Source organism: Xiphophorus couchianus, chromosome 3, assembly GCF_001444195.1.
Source record: "Xiphophorus couchianus chromosome 3, X_couchianus-1.0, whole genome shotgun sequence".
Taxonomy (NCBI): Eukaryota; Metazoa; Chordata; class Actinopteri; order Cyprinodontiformes; family Poeciliidae; genus Xiphophorus; species Xiphophorus couchianus.
This window is the reverse complement of record NC_040230.1, coordinates 15,270,799-15,291,828: the sequence shown is the minus strand read 5'-3', so window position 1 is coordinate 15,291,828 and position 21,030 is coordinate 15,270,799. Positions and strand designations below refer to the sequence as shown.

The window sequence follows — 21,030 nt, the reverse complement described above, 5'->3', positions numbered from 1 at the left end:
ATAGTTAAGAAGTCAAATTGTGGCCAACAAGGTTTTTGTACTGAAGCAAGAATTTTCAGTTTGTAGTTATCTAGCTTTAAAATTAAAAGTCAAACATACTAGCAAGTGAGTTTAACTTTGAGTCTTTAAAAGTTTGCATTCAGTTTTAGTTTGATGACACAATTTGAGTGACATATTCCTTGACCACTACATTTTTTTTTGTTTGTTTCTTTTAATGTGGGAGGACAAACCACACAAACACAAGTGTCTTAATCTTTAAAATTGTATTAACTTTTAAGCTTTTTAAAAATTTCAGTTTTAGCTGGCAGTTTTACATATGTTCAACATCAAGACATCATTAGAAATGTACCCTTAAAATGTTTTTACAAAATGTTAAAAATCAATTTAACTGAGTAAATTTAAACAGTTTCTTTTGTTAGTGCAGTCAGTAAACTCACTGGCCTCTTAAGCTGAGGAAACTGGCTGAGGTGATTTCCATTTTGGAGGATTTCCCTTTTCTTCCATGGCACACAGAAAGTTCAGTAGCACACATTAAACTTAAAAAAAAAAAGTATTTGAAGACGCTCTATTGGCTGAACCCCCCATGCTTGCTCACAAGATGCCCAATCGGCTGCCAGAACTTCAGGAAGCTTAACACTCCATCATTGTTCTGGTCCAATGAACTCATGAGCTGGTCAATGGCAGCAGGGTCGCCAGCATTCTTCAGGAAAAAACAGGAAAACACATGTGTGAGTCACTACAAAACACAACCTTGACAGCCAACAGATGACCTTGTAAAAAAAAATCTCACAAGTAGAAAAGTGTCAGAGGTAAGGCGATGCCACTGGCACAAGCAATCAGGATGAGAAAAGCCTTTAAACATGCTGCATCAGCAGAGTTGGTTTGGCACAGGATTCCCTGGCTCTGTCACCACCGTGTGGCTGCTGTGGATGATCTCAGCCTTGCACGGAGAGGAAACCCATGGAATTTTCCACACTTGGAAAAGGCAGCCCTGTATCCTCTGTTAGGCCTCACGAAGAGCTACTTTCTGTCAGTGGGCATTCTTGTTAGGAATGCAAAGCGAAAGGAACAGAAAGTCTTACAGCACGAGTGGCTGCAATGAGCGGAGCCAGTTCTCTCTGTATGAAATTCATTGTTTTGCTTGTTTTTATAGATGAGAATCATTTTTTCCTTTCATGGAAATTGTGCAGCATTGCATGAAATGTCATGGCTACGATTCACATAATTGATGACGTGCACAGCAGTCAGATGATGCCCATTAAGACTTAACTTCCCCACCATGAAATAACTGTTATACATACAATCTTCCTCTCATGTGTTTTATTTTATTAAACTGCAAAGTAGATGTTCAAAATACATGGACATGGACGCATGTTTTGAAGAATGAAGCCAATATACAATGTAATTTCTCAAATATTATTACGGTAAGTGTAGAGTTCAAAACACACAGACAAGATGCAGCTGCAGGGGAAGAAGAAGTCTTATGATCAACTTTATTAAAAGCTCACTGCCTTCAATGAAAAGCCAGACAACTCAAAACATAACAACAAACATTGTGTCAATACTTTATTTGTACATGAGTTGACATCTGAATATCTAGTCGGCTCAAAAACAAAAACACAAAGAATTGACTAGTTGAAAGAGAACACGCACATTTTTCACCAATATGATTTTTTTTTTTTTTTGACTAAGCATGAATAAGAAGGGAAGAAAAATCTCTAAAAGTATCAAGAAGCAATGCTGCGTGGAAAAGCTTTCCACCTTAATTTTTTAAGGTTGTTGTTTTGGACTATGGTGATAAAACTATTTGGACCTTCACGGATACATTCTGCCTTTGCTTTTAATCATGCCTACTTGTTTCAAAACATTTTTGCCTAGCCAAATCAACTTTGCCTTTTTGAAAAGTAATCGCTCCCTTCTTCAAATCCAAAAACCTTTCGTTCTGTCAAACACAGCCGTGCTTATTATCCAATCTGTAGAGTCAACAAATCACGTGTTTACTGTTGAAAAAAATGAAGTAGGCACAAAGATCTCAAAAACAAATCACACTGAGATCCATTTCCAACAAAAGGAGAAAATGTGAAACAATAGTGAACCTTCTCAGGATTAGCTGGCAAAAGTTACCACAACTCATTTCAAACATCATTAAATAACCCAAACAGCATCTAAAGCACTAAGACATCATATTCTTTATTTAAGGCCAGTGTTCATCAACAGTAATAAGAAAGAGACTCAACAATTCATGGAAAAGCTCCAAGGTAAAAGCCACCAATTACCCCCCCTGGCTTATCAAAAGCCTATCTCACAATTGCTGAAAACTATCTTGAGGATCCTCAACACTTTTGGGAAAATATTTTGTGGTCTGACACAGACAAAAGGGAAACTTTGTGGAGGCTGTGTTTTCCACTATGTCTGGCCTGAAACTAGTTGTTGCAATTCACAGAACAATACATTCTGCTCTCAAGTAAAAAAAAACTAAGAATATCCAGACATCAGTTTGCAAACAAGTTAACCTCTGAACAGCCCAGAAAACAAAATGTATGTTTTGGAGTCGTCTAGTCAAACTGAGCGTACATCTGACTGAGAGGCAGAGGCAGCATAAACATGCCCTTCATGCAGGAAAACCTTACAATGTGTTTGAATTAAAATAAATCTACAAAAAGAGATGGACAAAAAGTCATTCATAGAAATGTTTGATGGCCAAAGGTAGAACGACCATTTTTTCAGTTGGCTTAAATAAAAAAAAATTCCTAATAAATAAAATAATCATTTGAAAATTGAATTTGTATTAATACCAGATCAATATATGATTATATTCCAGCTTCAAGAAGAAATGAGCCATCTGACTTGACTTGATCCATTGATCTTAGCCTTTTAGGGAAAAATTTGAAGTTAAGCAGATCAAATCAGACTTTACAAAGCAGTGACACAAAAAATCCTTACATCTCAGCTGCTCCTCTCCTACCTTCACAAAGCTTGAAAGCTCTGACTTGACCAGTTTTTGAAACTCGTCCCTGCTCAGTGTTACGCCCCTTATGAGTAAGGACTCTGTAGGGCAGGGGTGTCAAACTCAATTTCACCAAGGGCCACTTCAGCATATTGGCCACCCTCAACGGGCCACATTGACCGTATAAATCAGGAATGCCCAAGTGCAGTCCACCAGACTGCAACTTTTAGATGCGTCCCTGCTAAAACATACCCCAGACAAAAAGTTGACTTCCCTCAATAGCAGCAACTCAGTTCTGTAGAGGCCTATGAATGAGTCAATGATCCAGGTGTGTTAGAGAAAGAACGCATCTAAAGTTGCAGAGTGATTGGTCTGGAAAACTAGACTTGGGCAACCCTAGCATAAATGTATGAAAATACAATGTTAAAAATAAATTAAACAACACCTTATATTGTTAAATAACTGATTTTATGTATTCAAGTTTTAAATATTACATTTGAGTTTACATGGATGTAAAATTACTGCTCAGTTTAAAAATTACAATATTTTTAAACTGCTCAGCTAAACTTCGCTCTTTAGCTTGTTAGCTTGTCGATGTTTCAGTTTTATTCGCTGGGAAAATTAATCTTTGTCTGCTTTAAAGATAAGCAGACAAAGAATAAAAACAAGTTTTGATATCAACTCTCAACTTCATTCACAAAACTTTTTCGTTATTTATTACACAACGAACATGTATTTCACATAAGAACCAAACAATGAGGTGATGTTGCCTGTCCTTGAACACAACGCTGATCCTCTTCACCCTGTCACCAACTCACACACATCCTCATTGTGATGTGTTGTGTAAATAAACAAAACACAAGCAAAATCAATAAACTATATGCATACTCCAGTATACTGAGTTTTGGTTTTACATTCATTCTATTTAAATTTAGTTTGTTCGTGCTTACTAATGTTTTCTGGCCGGATGTCTGGCACCGTTTCCCCCTGGTCAGTTCGTCCATGTCTGATTTTAGTTCTATTCTGTGGCGATCCGCAAAATGGCGTGTAGGTTTTCGTCAGTAATGCGCGATCTGTGCTTGGTCTTGTTTAAAGTCATTATTGAAAACATCCGTTCGCACAGATAGGTGCTTCCAAACATGGACAAAACACGAGCTGCATGGAGTCGCAGCTGTGGCATCAACTCAGGCGGCAGGAGACGGTAAAAGTCCTCGATTGAAACATCACGGGACTTGGCTCTTTAGCTTGTTGATGTTTCAGTTTTATTCGCTGGGAAAATTAATAATCAGCTTGAGGTGACTCTGCTGCACTCTAGTGGCGAGAAGCCGTAATGTTGGCTGGTAAGAATCAGACGGCATTATGGGATATGTAGTTTGTAGTCAATTCGTGCTCAAAACCTATTTTAAGTCAATCAATGGAGCTGTAAAACGGTGGTGGGGGGAGAGGGCCACATAAAATGACGTAGCGGGCCACATGTGGCCCGCGGGCCTTGAGTTTGACACGTGCTGTAGGGGAATAATGAAAACACGGACAAGATGTCACTGCTTTCGTCTCCAGTAGCTTGAAAGCTCTGACTTGACCAGTTTTTGAAACTCGTCCCTGCTCAGCATGTCAGAGGAACCATCTCTACCAGCATACGCCTTGAACTGGGACAGCAGTTCCCAGTAACGAGTCCTTCCTCAGTTTTATTGTGAGAGCAAAGGTGCCTCACTTGAAGTCCATGCCTCTTTTTTCTATCTATCCTTATTTTGATTGTGAATTTAAATGTTATTCTTTATTTATAGTCCTTTAAATTTCTGATATTGTCACAATTTAGCCATCTGCAGTCATTTTGGTGGCAGTCGAGTAAATTTACTGTCACAAAAATCAGAGTTTGAAAAGTGCGTAGGTGTAGTGAATAATGGGTCCTTATAATGGTTTTATTAATGACCTTAACGTCCTGAAGTCCCCATTAAATTCTGATCGCAACTTATAATTCTGATTCTTTCAGCCCATGTTCAGCACTGAAAAAGCTGGTTGGACAGAAAGTAGAATATCTTTAAGCAACAGGAGAACTCTAGTTTCCTTCTACTTAAACATTTAGGATTTTATGTCTAGGATGACTGGAAATCTACACCAATATTTATTCTACAAGCAGGCCGTAAATAAGCATTGAAATACAAAAGTTAAATGAGCAAAAATGTGTGCAAGCACATAGGGTAGTTTTTAAGAGAGCTCACACAGTTAAAGCAAAACAAGTTTCTTTTTATGTCCACAAAACTGTGAGCAGAATGCAGCAGAGCAAACCAGAAGCAGTTTATCACTGATGATCACATAGTCTGGGCTCCAGAAACTGTTGAGAATGAGGCACTTGGGTTTCACCTTAGAAAAGAGGATGTGCACAACTGGCATATTAGGGAAGCAACTTTGTCCTAACAAGCACATTGGCTTTGTCATCCACATATCCCCAAACATCGCTTTCAAAGCTCAGTGGAATGGCTGTTACACAGACATGCACATCTATATCACTTTTTACCTAAAATAGCAGCGTACGGCCCTCGTTACATTCCCATAGCTGCTGTAGAGGAAGAGGAAGGCAGTAGCTAACAAAACTAAATGGTTCATTAAGATATTTCCACTGGGCAAACATGAGAGCTGCTTTGTTATTAATATTTTCCAGCTGGGGCTGAATTTAGAGTTCTTTTAAAAAAAAAGTAACAGTACATTGCAAAGGTATTCATATCCCTTAAACATTTCCCGTATTTTTCATCTAAAAGCTAAAATGTATTTACTGTAAACGTAAGAGAACATTAGTGAATCAGCTGCATCATGAAAACCGAGGAACCGAGCAGGGAGAACGTTTTTGGAGAAGTTTGAAGCAGGGTAAAGATATAAAATATCTCAAACTTTAAACATCCCGAAGAGATGTGTTCAATCTATCACACAACTGCAAACCTACTGACTCACTGTTTCAACTTCCAGCAAGCCATGTCAGGGCCACAATAACCATGTGAAAGAAGCTGACTAACTCTAATATACTGTATATATATCAACCTGAACACACCTTGAATGGTGTCAGCAGTATCATGCTGTGAGTATGTTCTTTTTTACAAAGAGGAACAACTAAGCTGGTCAGTTGATGGGAAGATGGAAGGACTAAATACTCACAATCCTGGAAGACTTTTTGGAGGCTGCAAAAGACTTGAGTCTAAGTCTGAACCCTTTTGCAAAAATTAATGGTAAAAATCTGTCTCCATGTGCAAGGAGAAATATACTATTGCACGGTAATGTGCCTCTATACTGACTCAAAGGCAGTTTACAAATGTACACAAATCTGATCATATTTGTAGGTGGGAAAAATCATGTATCTTCTCCCCTTTACTATGCAATTACACACTATTTTGTGCTGCTCCTGAACATAAAATACCACTACTGGTATTTGGTTGGAATCTGACGAAATAGAAAAAGAACTACAAAGGGTGTGCTTGCTTTTGCAAATAAACTGTAGGTTTCTAAAAGTTCAACCAGGACAGAGATAGTCCGACTTCTTGGACCGATGGATATTCCATCACAGAGACAAAAGGCTGCTCATTCATACACAATGGGAAATTAATAATTAACCTGACACATGTGTTGTTAATATGTGAGTGGAAACCAAAGTAACTGGAGCAGAACACAAGAAGTTCACCGCTGACATTTGAACCACAGGCTAAAAAGCTGCAAGGCAACACAGTCAACTATCACAGGCAACTATCCCACTACTGGTTCTATTTCTTCAGAAATATTTAACCTCTTTGTGTTTCATAATGAAAGCTACATATTTACTACAGGCAACATTTTCCTCATCTCAAACAAATGCAATGATCAACAGGCTGGAAAGGTCCTGACTTAACATGCAGTCTGGTTTTTTTCACCTACTCAATCGGTTTCTTATTCCACCCGAGTATTTTCTCAGACATCTTAATATCCATTGCTTAAAATGAAGTAGGAACAAAATGAACATCCTTGACAGAAAGGTTAACCAAACATCAACAACATATGGACCAGATATGACTGAAACTTGTAAAACATTTTCTACAGTAATGTTAAATGTGGCAGCCAAGTTATAATTTTTCCACACACTCTACAAATCTGGACTTGATGGAAGAGCAGCAGGAAGCCATTTGAAGCTCAGCTTCCAGTTTTCGACAAACTAGAAGGTGCTCTGGTCAGGCAAGACAAATAGATAACACTCTAGCTAATGTGGTGGAAAAGTAACTGGTAAATGCAGGAAAAGCCTAAAAGCCTAAGAGGTAGAAACATCAGACTGGTTAGCAAGAACTCTCAATGTTTCCTCCATCTGACCTGAAAATCATTTTTAACCCATGTGTCTGTGGAGAAACGCCTCGGTTCTGAAACACAAAGGCCACCCCTTCTCCAAACTGCTATCCTCCAGTCCATTCGGACTGTCAGTCCAACTTTACTTATGAAGCGCTTTAAAACTATGGCAGCTGAATCAAAGTGCTGCACAAGGCAACAAACCGTAAAAACACAAAAATATCAGAAGACAAAGGAATAAGAAAGATTAAACAATGCAATCAGTTCAAATGAACAAGGTCAAACTACATCTCACCAACTAAAAAGCAGACGGTCAAGCAGTCTCTCTAGTGTTCAGATGTAGATTATTCCACAATTGAGCAGCAGCAGTAGAGAAAGCTCAGGCCCCTCTGAGTTTTAGATTAAGATCTCACCTTGGCCAAAGTTAATGTGAGGAGGATGACTGCAATCTTCTGTGTACAGCAAGAAAGTTGAGTCAGGAATTTTTGAAGGGTCAAAAAGATAAGAGAAGGTTTATTTACTAAAAGTCACAATTGATCAATTTAAATGAATATTTTGGGGGAAGTTCAAACCTTATGCTTATGGATCACATAGGGAGCTGACTTACATATCACTTTTATAGAGGAAAATTAAATGGCAAAGCTTATGAAAGCAAGGTTGATTTGAACAGATCTCAAAAGGCAGAAAATTCATCATCAAGATTTTTAGACTTCCCTCCACGATTATCAAAACTAATGAGCACAGTCTTCACTTATTGGGACCTAAAATTTCAAACACATTTTTGGTTGGTTGTATTTATTGTTCCGTAGAGAAAATATTTTAACTGATGAGTTAAAACCCAAAGATCACAAAAAAAAAAGTTTATTTTCTTTGAGGTTACAGAAGCAACAAGAAACATCTGAACTCAAACTCTCCACATGACAAAAGAACCACAATGAGAGAGTGTGCAAACATACAGAAATTAACAAAAATTTTAAAGTGACACAACCTATTTAAATTAAAGACATAAAAAACAAGCAAACTTGCTGAACATGCCCATACTTAAGTGCCCAACATTTGTTTTCCACACAATGCCTGTTGTAAGAATACAATTAAATGCGCTTCTAGGCAAAACATGTTGGATGCAACATTTACAAACAATACAAATTAATGCCAAATTCTCAAACATAAATTATCCAACTTTCTTAAATAACCCATGTTGAAGCCTGCTTTAATATTAATGGTTTAGTAACCCACAAAACAGTGATGAATAAATATGACAACCTGTATCTCCAATAAGTGGAGCTTTAGTAAACATTAACAGAGCACAGTGCCGTGTAAGCAGGAAGTGTTTAAATAATAATTTAAAAAAATATTAAATTCTAGAAACTAAGTTCAAAACATCCAAACTGCTCCAGCAGGTTTAAGTTTCAACATTACTAAACAGGATATTTGAACACCAGTGAATGTTTACATAATCTGAAGTATCTGGATACAAAAACCTGGACCCAGCTTTTGATTTTAAAGACGTTACTGAATGAAAAGAGCAATGTTTGAAAGTAAACATTAAGTTCAGTGTACACATTACAAAAAGCCATGTAGAGGACACAGCAAAGATGTGGGGCCCTGTTAAGATGAAACCAAAACATACCTTTTTGACCTACATGCAAAATTCTAAGTGAAAGACTGAAAACACCATGAACACAATTGGTGGTGGCAGTTTCATGGTGTGGGGCTGCCTGATTCAGCAGGGAAAGAAAACTGAGTTGATGGGGAAAGAGATGCACTGCAATTCTGGGGGGAAAAAAAATCTATTTAAAGGCAGCAGATGGAGGTTCACCTTCCAGCAGAATTACCCTAAAAATGTACAGCTGGATCTACAAGAATTGACTTAGAGCAGAGCATCTTAAAAAATGTTTATATCCAATTGAGAATCCAATTGTTTGGGAATTGGAAATTGATGTTAACAGATGTTCTCCATCCAAACAGGTGTGGCCTGAGCTATTTGGAAAGCAGAATAAGCAAAAAAATATCAGCCTGTAGATGTTAAAATCATTAGAACTTGTAAGCTTGGCTAGCCTGTGTGATACAGTGAATATATGAGCAAGAGTAAAATTTTAAAATTTACTGAAATGTATTAACAGATGGTAGTGGCACAAAGAAGGGTTGGTTGACTGCCTGATAAACACATTGAAGTAATTGTGGTCCTAAAGAAAGTGTGTCCTCCAGCCTATCAAATCATACTCAGCCACGTTCTTGTCTGTTCTCCTTCCTCCATTCACCTTTAATCCTCTTCTCCTTCTCCCTGCCTCCTGGAAGTGAAAACATTTTCAGGACTTCCTTTTCAAACCCTTCCATTTCATCCTCCAGGTCACTATCTTCCTCATCACCATCCTCCACCATGTCTTCCAAAATATCCGACAGATCATCCACAAAGTCCTGGAAGCTCCTCTGGTTGTGCACAAACATCCCATCCTTGAAAAACTCCAAGGCGATCTTTCTGAGCTCTGATGTTTTGGATCCATCTACTCCGGCCTCCTCTATCTTGGTTAGATAGGTTTGCAGTACAGAGTCGAACTCTGATAACGAGACGGGGAGGAGCCCCTCCGCCTCGGCGCAGGTTTCCAGCGTGTCGCACTGCTGCGGTGGTTTGAGGTCGTGTTGGAGGCGTTGTCTCTGTTGGAGCCAGTATTCTGGTTGTCCTACGACAGGTTTGGGGTGGGTGTGATGGGGCTTTCGCTCACCATACAAGTGCTCTTCTTTGTGGCCATGGTTACCTGGAAATTCATGTTCGTTGTTTCTCTTTTTCAGGGAGTGTGACTGGTCTTTTTCCCAGTCTACATTATGCTTTTTCTCTTTCAGTTTCATCTCTTTGATCTTAAACTGTTCCGAAGTCTCATCCTTCCTCCTGAATTTCTTCTCTTCTTTCCCATTTTTGCTCTTCCTCTCATACTCATTCCACTGTTTCCTCTCATCTGTCCCTGTCCTTCCTTTACCCTGACTTTTGCTATTGTCCCACTGCTTCCTCTCACCCTTTCCTTTCCCTTCCTTACCAATTTTATCTTTCCACTCAGGGTCTTTCTTATCTCCTTTCTCCTTCCAATCTTTTCTCTCCTGCTTTTCTTTGCCTCCATGTTTCCCTTTCTTCCACTCCATCTCTCCTTTCAGCTTCTGATTGCGATTCTTCCCTCCTCGCCACTCGTCTTTCTCTTTACCTTTCCATTCTTTCTGTTCATGTACTTTCTCAAAGTTTCCCTTTTTCCTTTCTCTGTCTTCCTTCAACTCTTTCCTACCTTCCTTGTCCTCCAACTGTCTACCATCATCTCCTCTTCCTCCCTTCTCTTTCTTTAACTCTTTCTGCTTCCAAGGACTTGCCTCATCACTTTGCCTCTTTTTCTTACCTGGCTTATCTTTGTCATTCTCAAGTTTCCCATGTTCATGTTTTCCCTTCTTCCACTCCATTTTGTCTCCCCTTTCTCCATCTCCTTCCTTCCTGACAGACTTATCTTTCCCCTTCTGCTGTTTTTTGTCATTTATTTCATATTTAACCTTATTTGGATCTTTCTTCTGCCTCTGATCTCCCCAAGTCTTCCATGGCTGTTTTCCAGGTGGTCCAGCTGAACCCTGCCTGCCATCTTCTGTTTGGTCACTAGGTGGTGATGTAGAATGCTTCATGCTGGCTTGATCAGCATCACTGGTTGCTGGAAGAGATACAAAAGTCAATAAAGCAACACAATGTCTGCAACAAAAGTAAAAGAAAGAATAAACTTGCTCTGCTTTCCCTTCCTGTTTTTAGTAACTAATCCCCTTCGCCTCCTAACTCTTGTACCTGGGGAGAGTTTTAAGTTTGTCACAGTGGATCTCAGGGTTTCTAGCTCTTTCTGTAGGGCCGGGACAGACTCCAGCTCTTTCTTCATCCTGTCGTTCTCTTTCTGAAGGACAGGGAGAGATGCAGTCTCTGTCTTCAACCTACTGTTTTCCTTCTCCACCTCCTCCCAGAGCAGCCGCTGCTCCTCTCCCTCTGCTGCCTGCTCCTTGGCTACTTTTAGCTCCTCTTTCTGTGCCTGGTTGGAAGGAAAAAAAAGAAAAGGTAAAGAAGCTCCCATGAGCATGTTATGCACTCGCTGACACATTTACGCAAAGACACACATTTGTTTTACACATATATAAATAAAATGAACTAAGGAGAAATGAAGCGCTGGACAGAATGGAGTCACACCTGAAGCTGAGCTTGTAGTGCAGAAATCTGCTGGTTCCCTTCAGCTAACTTATTCAGGAGCTGGGGGCTGTTGTGATCTAAACCTGGAGCTACTTCGGGACTAAGCCACTCCTGTCAACAAATTGCAAACAGAGAAAAACAGTCTGAATTCAAAATGCCTTGTCATACCGAAAACATTTCTAAGGAAGCAGAAGTTTGAGGTGAACTGCTGCTATACAAAGCTGCCCAACAAGCACAGCACAGAAAATGCTAGTGTTTTTAAAAGTCATTATTTATGACTTTCATGATGTTACAGAATGCATGTAGTATGTTGTTGATAATGGATAAAAGCGATTAAAAGTGACGCCAATAAAAACAGAGAAGGAGAACATCAGTCTGACCTGTTTCCCTGGTGCCTCTGTATCCTTCAGTTCCCTTGTTGTATAGTCACCCTCTGCAAATCATTATGGAAAGTATCAGGTCAGTGTGGATGATTGCTTTCAAATCAGCATCATATTTTTAGCAAACAAGCCAACTTGCACAAGTAATAACCCCTCAACCCCAAGTTACCAATCCAACATCAAGTTTTCTAAAATGGGGAAAAGAGGGCAGTCTGCAGATTTCTGGATACAAATGTGCAAATCTTGCTTTTCTGTATACCAAGTCTTCACATATACATCTTTTTCTATTTTACCTGAAAGTGTATACAATTTTTAAAGTCCTTTTGCCAGTGACAATAAGCATGATGTGAAGGGCCCGGGATCCTTTATGATTCAGTGTGGTTAATTTATGCATAATTTTAATATCAATGTCAGTATAAAACAAACATCCCTCTTCCAAAACCAAAAGAAAAGCAAAACGGACTTTTAAAGTGAATTTTAAAAAGCATCCCATGCAAAGTCCTTTAATTCTGCGTGCATGTTCACAAACATGTTGTGGCCAAGAAAAGCTGAATTATTTTACTTAGATGCAAACACAATAGGACTAAAACAACCTACCCTCATCGAAGTCCATGAAGACACCTGCAGGCATAATACACCTCAGTCTCAGAGCCTCCTTTAGTCTCGTTAGTCATTGCTTCTGACATAAACACAAGTCTAAAATACCATAGCAACAGGTTCACAGATGATGCTCACCAGAGAAAAAGACGGTGCCGAGCCCCAACAGAATGAGAGCAGCCAGGATGCATTTGTTAAGAGAGAACACGCCGTCATTCTCTCGCTGTGGCACCTGAAATTCTTCTTCCACTTCTTCTTCCTCCTCCTCTTCTTTTCTTCCAATCTGCTCCAGGAGAGACTTTCTCCTCCTCTCCACTGACTCTCCCTCCTCTGTCCTTTCACCAATTCCTAAACAGACAACAGAAAGGAATCTTTAAGGAGGCTAAATTTAGACACCTATTAAATGACGTTTCTGTGCTTTACTACAAACTACACAATCTTTAGATGTGTAGTTTGATATAAATGTCATACAAACAGCCACTTTAATATTAGGTACGCCTTGTCGAAAGGGTTGCTCCCGCTTTTACCATCAGAACTGCTTTCATTCCTTGTGACATGGACTCAACAAGATGTTGGAAACATTAGTCAGATATTTTGTTTCATACTGACATGATGGCATCACACAGCTGCAGTAGATTTGTCAGCTGAACATCTATGATGTGAATTTCCTGCTTTACCACATCCAAACTTTCTCCCTTAGACTGAGACGTTGTGACTGTAGAGGTCACTGGAGGACAATGAACTCATGGTCATTTTCAAGAAAGAAGTTTGGGATTCGTTCCTTAGGACATGGGAAATTATTCGGCTGGAAGTATGTACTTGGAAGTAGTAAAAGCAATTCTTGCTCACTGTTGAGTATGATCTAGGATCTGTAGTGCTGTGGGCCTGTTTTTCCCTTCAAAGACTCCAGGAACCTTGTAAGAGTTCCTGGCATTATGTATTATTTGAAAAATAAAAATTTGAATAAAAAATAAATGAATAAATAAAATGAAACAGCTAGTCAAAGGTACATTTGATTTGTCCAAGCGGTTGGAGCATTCTAGTAGAAATTTAAAATAAACAGGCAGTTGCAAATAACTGTGGTGGATAACTGTCGTTAGCAACACTTACCGGACTGCTGTCCCTCTTGGTGTGGCTCCTCCTTATTTTGCAGATGAAGCGTTTCTTCTTGTCGAAGTTCCTCTTCTGCGGGTGAAAACTCTGCACCTCCAAAAGTCTCTGTGCTGAGCAGTGAGTTTGGGGGCCCATCTAGGGAAGGCGTTAGGAGGGTGTAGGAGTCAGAGGACGAATCCGGGTCAGGGGAAGACCTCGTCAGTCCCTCAGTTTTGCTCTCAATGTTACCATGGTCCAAGGTGCCAGAGGCATCCACAGACGGAGGATTTGAGTTGGAATCTGCATTTTGATCTTCAGAAACCTAGAGAAAAGAATGATTGTTTTTAAAAAGTTCAAAACTCTTGAGTCAGTGGGTAGTGAACAAAATAAAAATAAGTGACCCTCTAAACAGGAATATTACTAAATAGCAAGAATCAGAAGATGATTACTGGCTAGTTAGAAATGCATAGAAATAAAGCCATGCGTTATTGCACACAGTACTGAAAGATAATACGGTGTTATGAGTTATGGTGTCTTACTAGGTAACCCTCCTCTGGGAGCCTTTCTTCTGCAGACTCGGCGCTATTTGGAGGCTGATTTTTCTCTCCAGATCCTGGTTCATCAAGAAAACAGAGGAGAGGAAGCATTTAAAGAAGCACTTCAACATTTTCTAACAGTCAGTTCTTGAAAGGGAACCATTCAGACTGTTGTAAAACTTTGGCACCTCAAGCACCTTTGGCCAAAATGATTGTGGATATGGGTTTAGTTTTATTAACAGAGGAAACTGATGCTCAAATAGTATAAAGTTTGACTGGTCTTTATCATCATTAAAGAGTGGGAAATGTATTTATGTAAACAGACTGAGGCGATAAAATAAAACAGAGCCCTCAACTAAACGATTGCAGAACAATGTTGTGTTTACAATGACCTGAAGCAGTCGTCTCTTTCTCCATCACCTCATCAATCTCATTATTGTTAGGAACATGATTTAGCTGATGCAGGTTTATGGGTGAACAAGTTTTGTACATCTCTCAATGGAGCTGAGATTAAGTAGTTTCATCAACTTTTTCTGTTGAAATTAAGTTACAAATTATTAAGTAATTTTATTTAACCGATTACACTAAAATGTAATTTCTTTGAAGCAAATTAATGGTTACGCAAGTTTTTTGAAGTGACAGTTTGTTATGTTAAAAATTCAAATCAGGTAACTAAGCAGGCTGTGTTTCATTGAGAAAAACAATGATGTTTGTGTCCAACACCTTATCCTGAGTTAGTCATATGCAAATTTTACCTCTTCATAAAAAAAAAGGATATTTGAACTGTTAAAGTGAGAGAGAATAACACGAGTGAAAGAGTTGCCTGAAGCCTTCGGAAGAAAAGCTCATTAAAGAAAAAAGAAAAAAGTCTATAAGTGGAGGACACCAGAAACTGCAGCCAACATCTCAAAGACAGAACACCCATAAAACTTTGCTCTGTAAAATGACTGAAACATGCTGAAAAAATGTCTTCCAAAACCTTAGAAGTTCTTCATGGACACCTAAGTGTATAGCTAATTAGACACTGAAACAAAAGACTTATTTGGACATGAACTAAAACTAACTAAAGAAAGAGAACCAGATACTATTTGAAGTATCGTTGTTTGGGAATGCTTTGCTGCACCAGAACTATGCCAGCTCATCATCACAGAATCCATTATAAATTATAATTATCGTCAGAGCTGCCTGAGGAAAATCTCAGCACATCTGTAAAAATAGGGTGACCATATTTTACTTTGGGCGCACTCTAAAAGCGGGAAAACTCCATACATTTGCGCTTTGTTGTTGGCGTACTGACAGCCACGCTATCTATCTTCTGATTAAGAACAGGGCTGCCCGCACTGACGCGGCTCAAGGATTACGTGACACGCAGTGTCGTGCGCAGTGCCCTAGTGCCTGTAAATTTAATGGTCCAATGAAGGAAATTTAAAAAAACAGGACATTTCCTCACTTTCTAAAAACAACCCGGGACGCCCGGGACAGGACGTGAAATACAGACATGTCCCGGGAAATACGGACGTTTGGTCACCCTAGTAAAAATATTAACCCTGAAGTAGAACTGGACCCTGCAGCATGACAATGACCCAACACATACCAATGAAATCACCACAAATCTACTGAAAATTAAAAAGTAAGAAAGTCTTGGGCACATTAAAAACCCAAATCCTGATCTCACAAGACGCTGCAGGGTTACTAAAAACAGGCTGCGCATTTGCAAGAAAATGCGCAGCCTGCTCCTCACTTTTTACCAAAAGTGAGGAGCAGGACACACTGTCCTCTGAGATTGGTAAATGGCTACTAGAAGTGTCTTAGTGAAGCGATTTTAGACAAAGGAAGAAACAAAGGATTTTATGGGGAGGGAGAGTTAGGGTTAAAAGGTTAAATGTTTTGGGGTGTTCAAACCTTTTCTTTAGTCACGTTTATAATTCTCTAGAAATGAGAAAAACACAGGGTTTATTTTTTTAAAGTTTATATGTATCTCCATCACTTCATCTTCTAGAGAGTAATGACAGAAAAACTATTCCAGGTTAATCAGATTCTCTAATAACTGGAATGAGCTCAAGCAGCCTGATAGAGGAAAATTTGACTGGACTTATTAGGGTCTACTTTTCAGATTGTATTCAGATTTCTATGAGAGGAAGGGAGGGGTCAGTTAATTTGTTGATCACAAAACCTGACATTTCACCAATATATTGTACACCTCAGAAACCTATTAATGTTTCTGTGGGACATTAAAAAAATGGTCACATAAATGAAGCATACTGTAAAAAGGACCTGTGGCAGATGTGTGGCTTTCTTCATGCTGCTTTGTTCCCTCTGCAAGGGGCCTCAGGGTTTCAGCAACTGTCTCCTATGATGACAGAGGCAGAGTCATTACCACTTGATTAAAGACCTATCAAAAAATTGCTATGTTAAAATGTGAATTTAATATTCAGAAACCATTTTTATTGATACTAAATAACCTTTTATTGACATAATTAATAACACAGAACGCCCCTCTTTTTTTTTTTTTTTTACAACTTTCACATTAGAAATGTTTTACAAACATTATGACACAAACCTAATTCATATTCAGGTGACCTGAAAGAGAAACAAACTGGGACAAAGCTCTCTTTTTTCAGAGACGTGTTTAATAAGGTCATGCATGGCTGCTTAACATTTCAAAGTGATCATACCTCAGATGTGAGGATGGTCCAACTGTTGTTGGCAGCACCGCCCCCAGACATGCCCCCCCCAGAGGCTTCGCCTGTCTCCTGCAACACAACACCAGCATTGAGAACAAATGTCGTGATTAGTAATAGTTCCACGAAATGTAGTGAGTGGAGAGTGAGGAAAGCCTGTGCTCTTCTGTTAATAGTGTCTGTGTCAGGAGTTCAGCCTTTCTCCCTCCACTTGTAGGTACAAGCAGAAGCTGGCACACTCTAGTTACGGACAAAACCATGGTGAGACATGATTTCCAACACATTCAAATTTTATACCTTTCCAGATCCGTTTTATTCGTCTCTGTCTAAAAACCTACAAATTCAAGCCAGTTGAAGGAAAATGAATAATAATGGATAGATGGATGGACAGTTGATTTGATGGACAGAAGAAATGATGGATAAGCAGACAAAATTATGACAAAAAATATGTAACAATAAATATTCAGATGTTTCAATGATATGAAAAGACAATAAAATATGGAAATACAAGTGTTTTTCATTTTATTCTTCCATCCTTATTTAGATCTGTAAAACAGTGAAATATTTTTTTCCAAGCCAGCACAGGAACCTTGATATATAAAAAAATAATAATAATGTCAAAAGTTTTATTAGCTCTCCTCTACAGAAAGAAAATCCTTTCAAAACAGCCTGATGGTAACCTTGAGATTGCATACCTCTGGTCAAGAGTTATATGGCAGCTGTGACATTAATAATAACCGGGTGATTTTTTTTTTTTCCGTTTCACTTTTACAGGAGTGACGAAGAAAAATAAGCTGGAAATAAGAGTTTGGCCAGTCTCGGCACAAATGTGTGTCCTTGGAAAACATAAAGGTTTTTACTAAAAAACTAAAAAAGTATGTAGTTCTGAGTCCACTTGAAGGCTGAGCAAATACATCTCCACAAAGGGAGCTTTTAAATAGCTCCCTTTGCTGAAATGCTAATAATGCAAAAGTTCATTTCTTCTGATACTTTAGGTAAATATGAATCCCATTCATTAAAATATGAGATCATTTTTCTCTACAGCAAGTCATCACGCTAAATTGTAATTCTCTGGAGTCAGAGTGGGTGTTTTTATCCCACTGGATCATTACACCTGCTGTGAAAATGATTGTAGCTTCTCATTTGACCTTTTCCCTCCACTTTGAACATGACGAGCAATTCTGTTCTCTCTACAAAAGAACATTTGATGAAGTGATTTCCAGCTCAAAAGGTGAGAGACGTTCAGGTGGTTTTTTTGTTAAGATAAACTCAACAGTTAAACACACAAAAACTCAACTCGACATTTGCTAAGGGAATATTTAATGCACAGCTCTCATTTGATAAGCTTTTTGGGCAACAATGAAATGATTAGATTTTCTCTGGGCATCAGTAACTCAGAATTTCCAAACTTTAAAAAGGGCAGTGCTGATGTTTGTTGAACTGTTTCCTAAACAGTTCAAACATATAACCTGGTATTTGGTAAAGCTGGGATCTCATTTTTGTTTAGATACAATATTTATTAATATGTGGATGTCAAGAAATTATCAAATTAGTAATTGAACTGAAACTGTATACACACATTACACATAGTGCAATATCTTTTTCAGCATTTATATAGTAAATTAATGAAGAAAATAAGTCATATTTCCATGTGTTCTCAGAAAATAGAACATAAGATCAATTAAAAAAAAGAAAAAAAACGGATAAAACATTAATGGTTCAACCGGCCCACAGTATTATTGGGAAAACTGCTGACGTGTCATCCTAACAACAAGTATGGCTGCATGATACCAAGAAAACAAATAACATACAATAGTATATGTAAATGTTGCAATGAATGTGATTAATAAATAAATACTTAAAGGTGTTAATGTCTGTCTGCTTAGGGATCTGTATAAAAATGGAACCAAAATAGAAAGTAGTTTATCCAGCTACTGAAAATTAAATGAGAAATTCTGTTTTTTTCCATAACACACGGTTTACCATCCATCTGACTTAGCTGTAGCATCTTAAAACACCCAAACATCCTTTTCTGTAGAAGAAAATGAAAAATTGATTGGAAGGAAAAGCAGGATAGTACAAGGTGCAAAAGAAACTTAGTTAGCTAGATATGAGATCAGAGAACCTCTGACGCATCGTCAACAGGAAGATGAGAGGAACCAGAACCCACAATGAAGATGACCTGAAGGGTGCCATCAAAGCAACTTGGGCTTCCTGAGCACCTCAGCTGAACCACAATGCCTCCATGCCATGCTGCACTGATGCAGAACTGAAAGAAGTAAATTAACTTTTCAATGTTATCCTAATACACAAACACATCTGTAAGAGTGGATGGATTAACAACAAAACGTTAAGCTGAGAAAACAGTGTGTGTGTGCAAGCAATCAAACCAATTAAAAGATTATTTATCAAACTCAAAAGGGCAAAAAGCCTGTCTGAAGAGGAATCACTTCAGAGTTTGTGTTTATTTATTATAGTCTACAGGAGATTTCTCTTTGTGTATTATTATTCATAAACAAACTGCTGAGCTACAAAATGAAAATAATCGACAAGTAGGACAATCCCTGTGTGGCCTGCAGCTTTAAGACATTTACATCTGTTTACACAAGCATAGGATTTGGATGCCAGCATTTGCTATTCAGCCTCACCCATTCTACTAACATAGAACCTACTGTAAACTGTTACAAACATTTAGTGAAACTGGGCCTGTCTGTCTGTGTGTGTGCAGGAAGTCTTATTGCTTTAGGAGAATTCAGTTCTTCATTAGTAGTTTGTGAGCACAGGAGGCCTTGTGGGCACCCTGGCTTTTGGCTAGCAGAGAAATGTTTTGGCACAGACTCGGGTAACTAAGGCCTGCAGTATTCTGAAGATAGAGGCTCAAGACGCCTTTCGTTTCAAAGTTATTAGATTGTTCAATAAATGTCCTCTAAGCAGCACAATTTAAATGTCTGCCGTATTTTTAAGAACACAGAGAGAATATAATTTCAACAGATAACGCTCAGAATACATTCTGGAAGAATATTGTTATGTTACGCAGTCATTTCTTTAACCCATGTCATCTGACTGTGATCTATAAATGAAGAGACACCTCACTTATGCCCACAATAGCAAGATAATGACACAAATTCAATTTTCTCCCAGCGCAATTTAGGTCTCCTAATCCAGTTCCTCCCGAGAGAAGTCTGCCGGATCTAGCCTCGGGCCCCACAAGGAGCATTGTGGAGCATATAGTGGAATGGTTTAAATAGATGGCAGCTAAATTTAGCCTCTATGAGATTGACTAGAGACAGAAAAGAAGAGGGAGCATGCAGAAGATTGCCACAGGGAATGCAAGAGAGGCAGCGGTCTAGTCTAAGGACAGGTTTAAAAGGATTACGTGCACCATAAAGCTTGATGCTTTTCAGAGAAAATGCATATTTAATCTAGAATTTCAAGAGTTAAAACTCAAATGTATTCCCTATGCACAGAAGGAGCCTTCCTTTTGCTTTTCAGTAAACTCCCAGCTCCGTCTGACGTCCCTTTACTTCTTCAAATAAACATAACTCAGTACTTTCCCTTGCGTGCATCATATGCAACGTGCACAGATGACAATATATTTATTTTTCCCTTTGACTAAAACATACAAACACGAAAACTGTCGCAGCACTGGATCTTATCTGATCTCTCCTGGGAAAATAAATGACCAAAAAAGGTCAAGAGATTAAACGACACAACAGGATGTGTCTTTAAGAGTAACAGTGAAGCAAACACTAAAGGAACTTGTGCTTAGAGGCTCCCATGCAAAGCAGCCACGATATGCATTCATAATACGCAAATATAATAGTCTGAATGTGCGGATGAGACAGGAAATGTCAACTGAGGATGGCTAAAGTTGAATAAAAGCTAAAAATAAAAAATAAAAATCGAGGATACTTTTGGGAATGTGACAAAGACTTGTATACCTTCAATATATTGGATGGATATCAAAAGTAACCATATTGTTCCTCTAATGCGGTGACATCAAAACATTACAAACAAGTTTTCCTTTTGAAGCGAGCGACCATGAAAACGTGAAACGACGTAGGCGGTGCCGTGTGAAGAGGAATAATGCACAACTGCTCTTTAGAGGTTAAAATAAACAGACAACAGAATATGAGTAAGAAACATTCAAATTCAGGTCGTTCTTACCGTGTTGGGGAACTTTACTCCAGACCCGGGAGAATGTGAGAGATACGGCAGGCTGTTCAGTCTCTTTCTAACCAACTTGGGAACTTTGAAGGTGAAGTCTGAACTCAATGAGTTACACGCCACTTGACCAATCACA

The 21,030-nt window shown here is 38.6% G+C and overlaps 1 protein-coding gene and 1 pseudogene across 4 annotated transcripts; both read right to left on the bottom strand.

Annotated features, from left to right (window-relative positions):
- Positions 1-248: 248 nt before the first annotated feature.
- LOC114142234 (protein S100-A11 pseudogene) lies at positions 249-5,916 on the bottom strand (annotated as a pseudogene).
- Positions 5,917-7,738: 1,822 nt separating this feature from the next.
- On the bottom strand, positions 7,739-21,025 carry pbxip1b (pre-B-cell leukemia homeobox interacting protein 1b). 4 transcript variants are annotated; one of them, XM_028012697.1, is made up of 12 exons: positions 20,895-21,025; positions 16,722-16,799; positions 16,321-16,396; positions 14,050-14,123; positions 13,760-13,832; positions 13,529-13,666; positions 12,557-12,766; positions 12,419-12,442; positions 11,822-11,874; positions 11,442-11,552; positions 11,052-11,286; positions 7,739-10,923 (listed from the first exon to the last, which is right to left on the bottom strand). In XM_028012697.1, the coding sequence occupies exons 2-12, from the start codon at positions 16,770-16,772 to the stop codon at positions 9,467-9,469; spliced, it is 2,502 nt and encodes an 833-aa protein (XP_027868498.1). In that variant the 5' UTR covers positions 16,773-16,799; positions 20,895-21,025; the 3' UTR covers positions 7,739-9,466. The 4 variants fall into 4 exon arrangements, with proteins under 4 accessions (XP_027868498.1, XP_027868499.1, XP_027868496.1 ...); XM_028012698.1 differs by having other exon boundaries at positions 11,196-11,286; positions 13,529-13,832; XM_028012695.1 differs by having other exon boundaries at positions 13,529-13,832; positions 20,895-21,020.
- Between the last annotated feature and the right edge of the window lie 5 nt (positions 21,026-21,030).

Excerpts from the sequence above, each read along its gene's own strand:
- pbxip1b (XM_028012695.1), bottom strand. The coding sequence starts at position 16,772 with ATGTCTGGGGGCGGTGCTGCCAACAACAGTTGGACCATCCTCACATCT. Across the intron at positions 13,833-14,049 it reads TCCCAGAGGAGGGTTACCTA|GTTTCTGAAGATCAAAATGC; the intron begins GTAAGACACCAT and ends TCTTTTCTCTAG. Across the intron at positions 11,875-12,418 it reads CTTCATGGACTTCGATGAGG|AGGGTGACTATACAACAAGG; the intron begins GTAGGTTGTTTT and ends AATGATTTGCAG.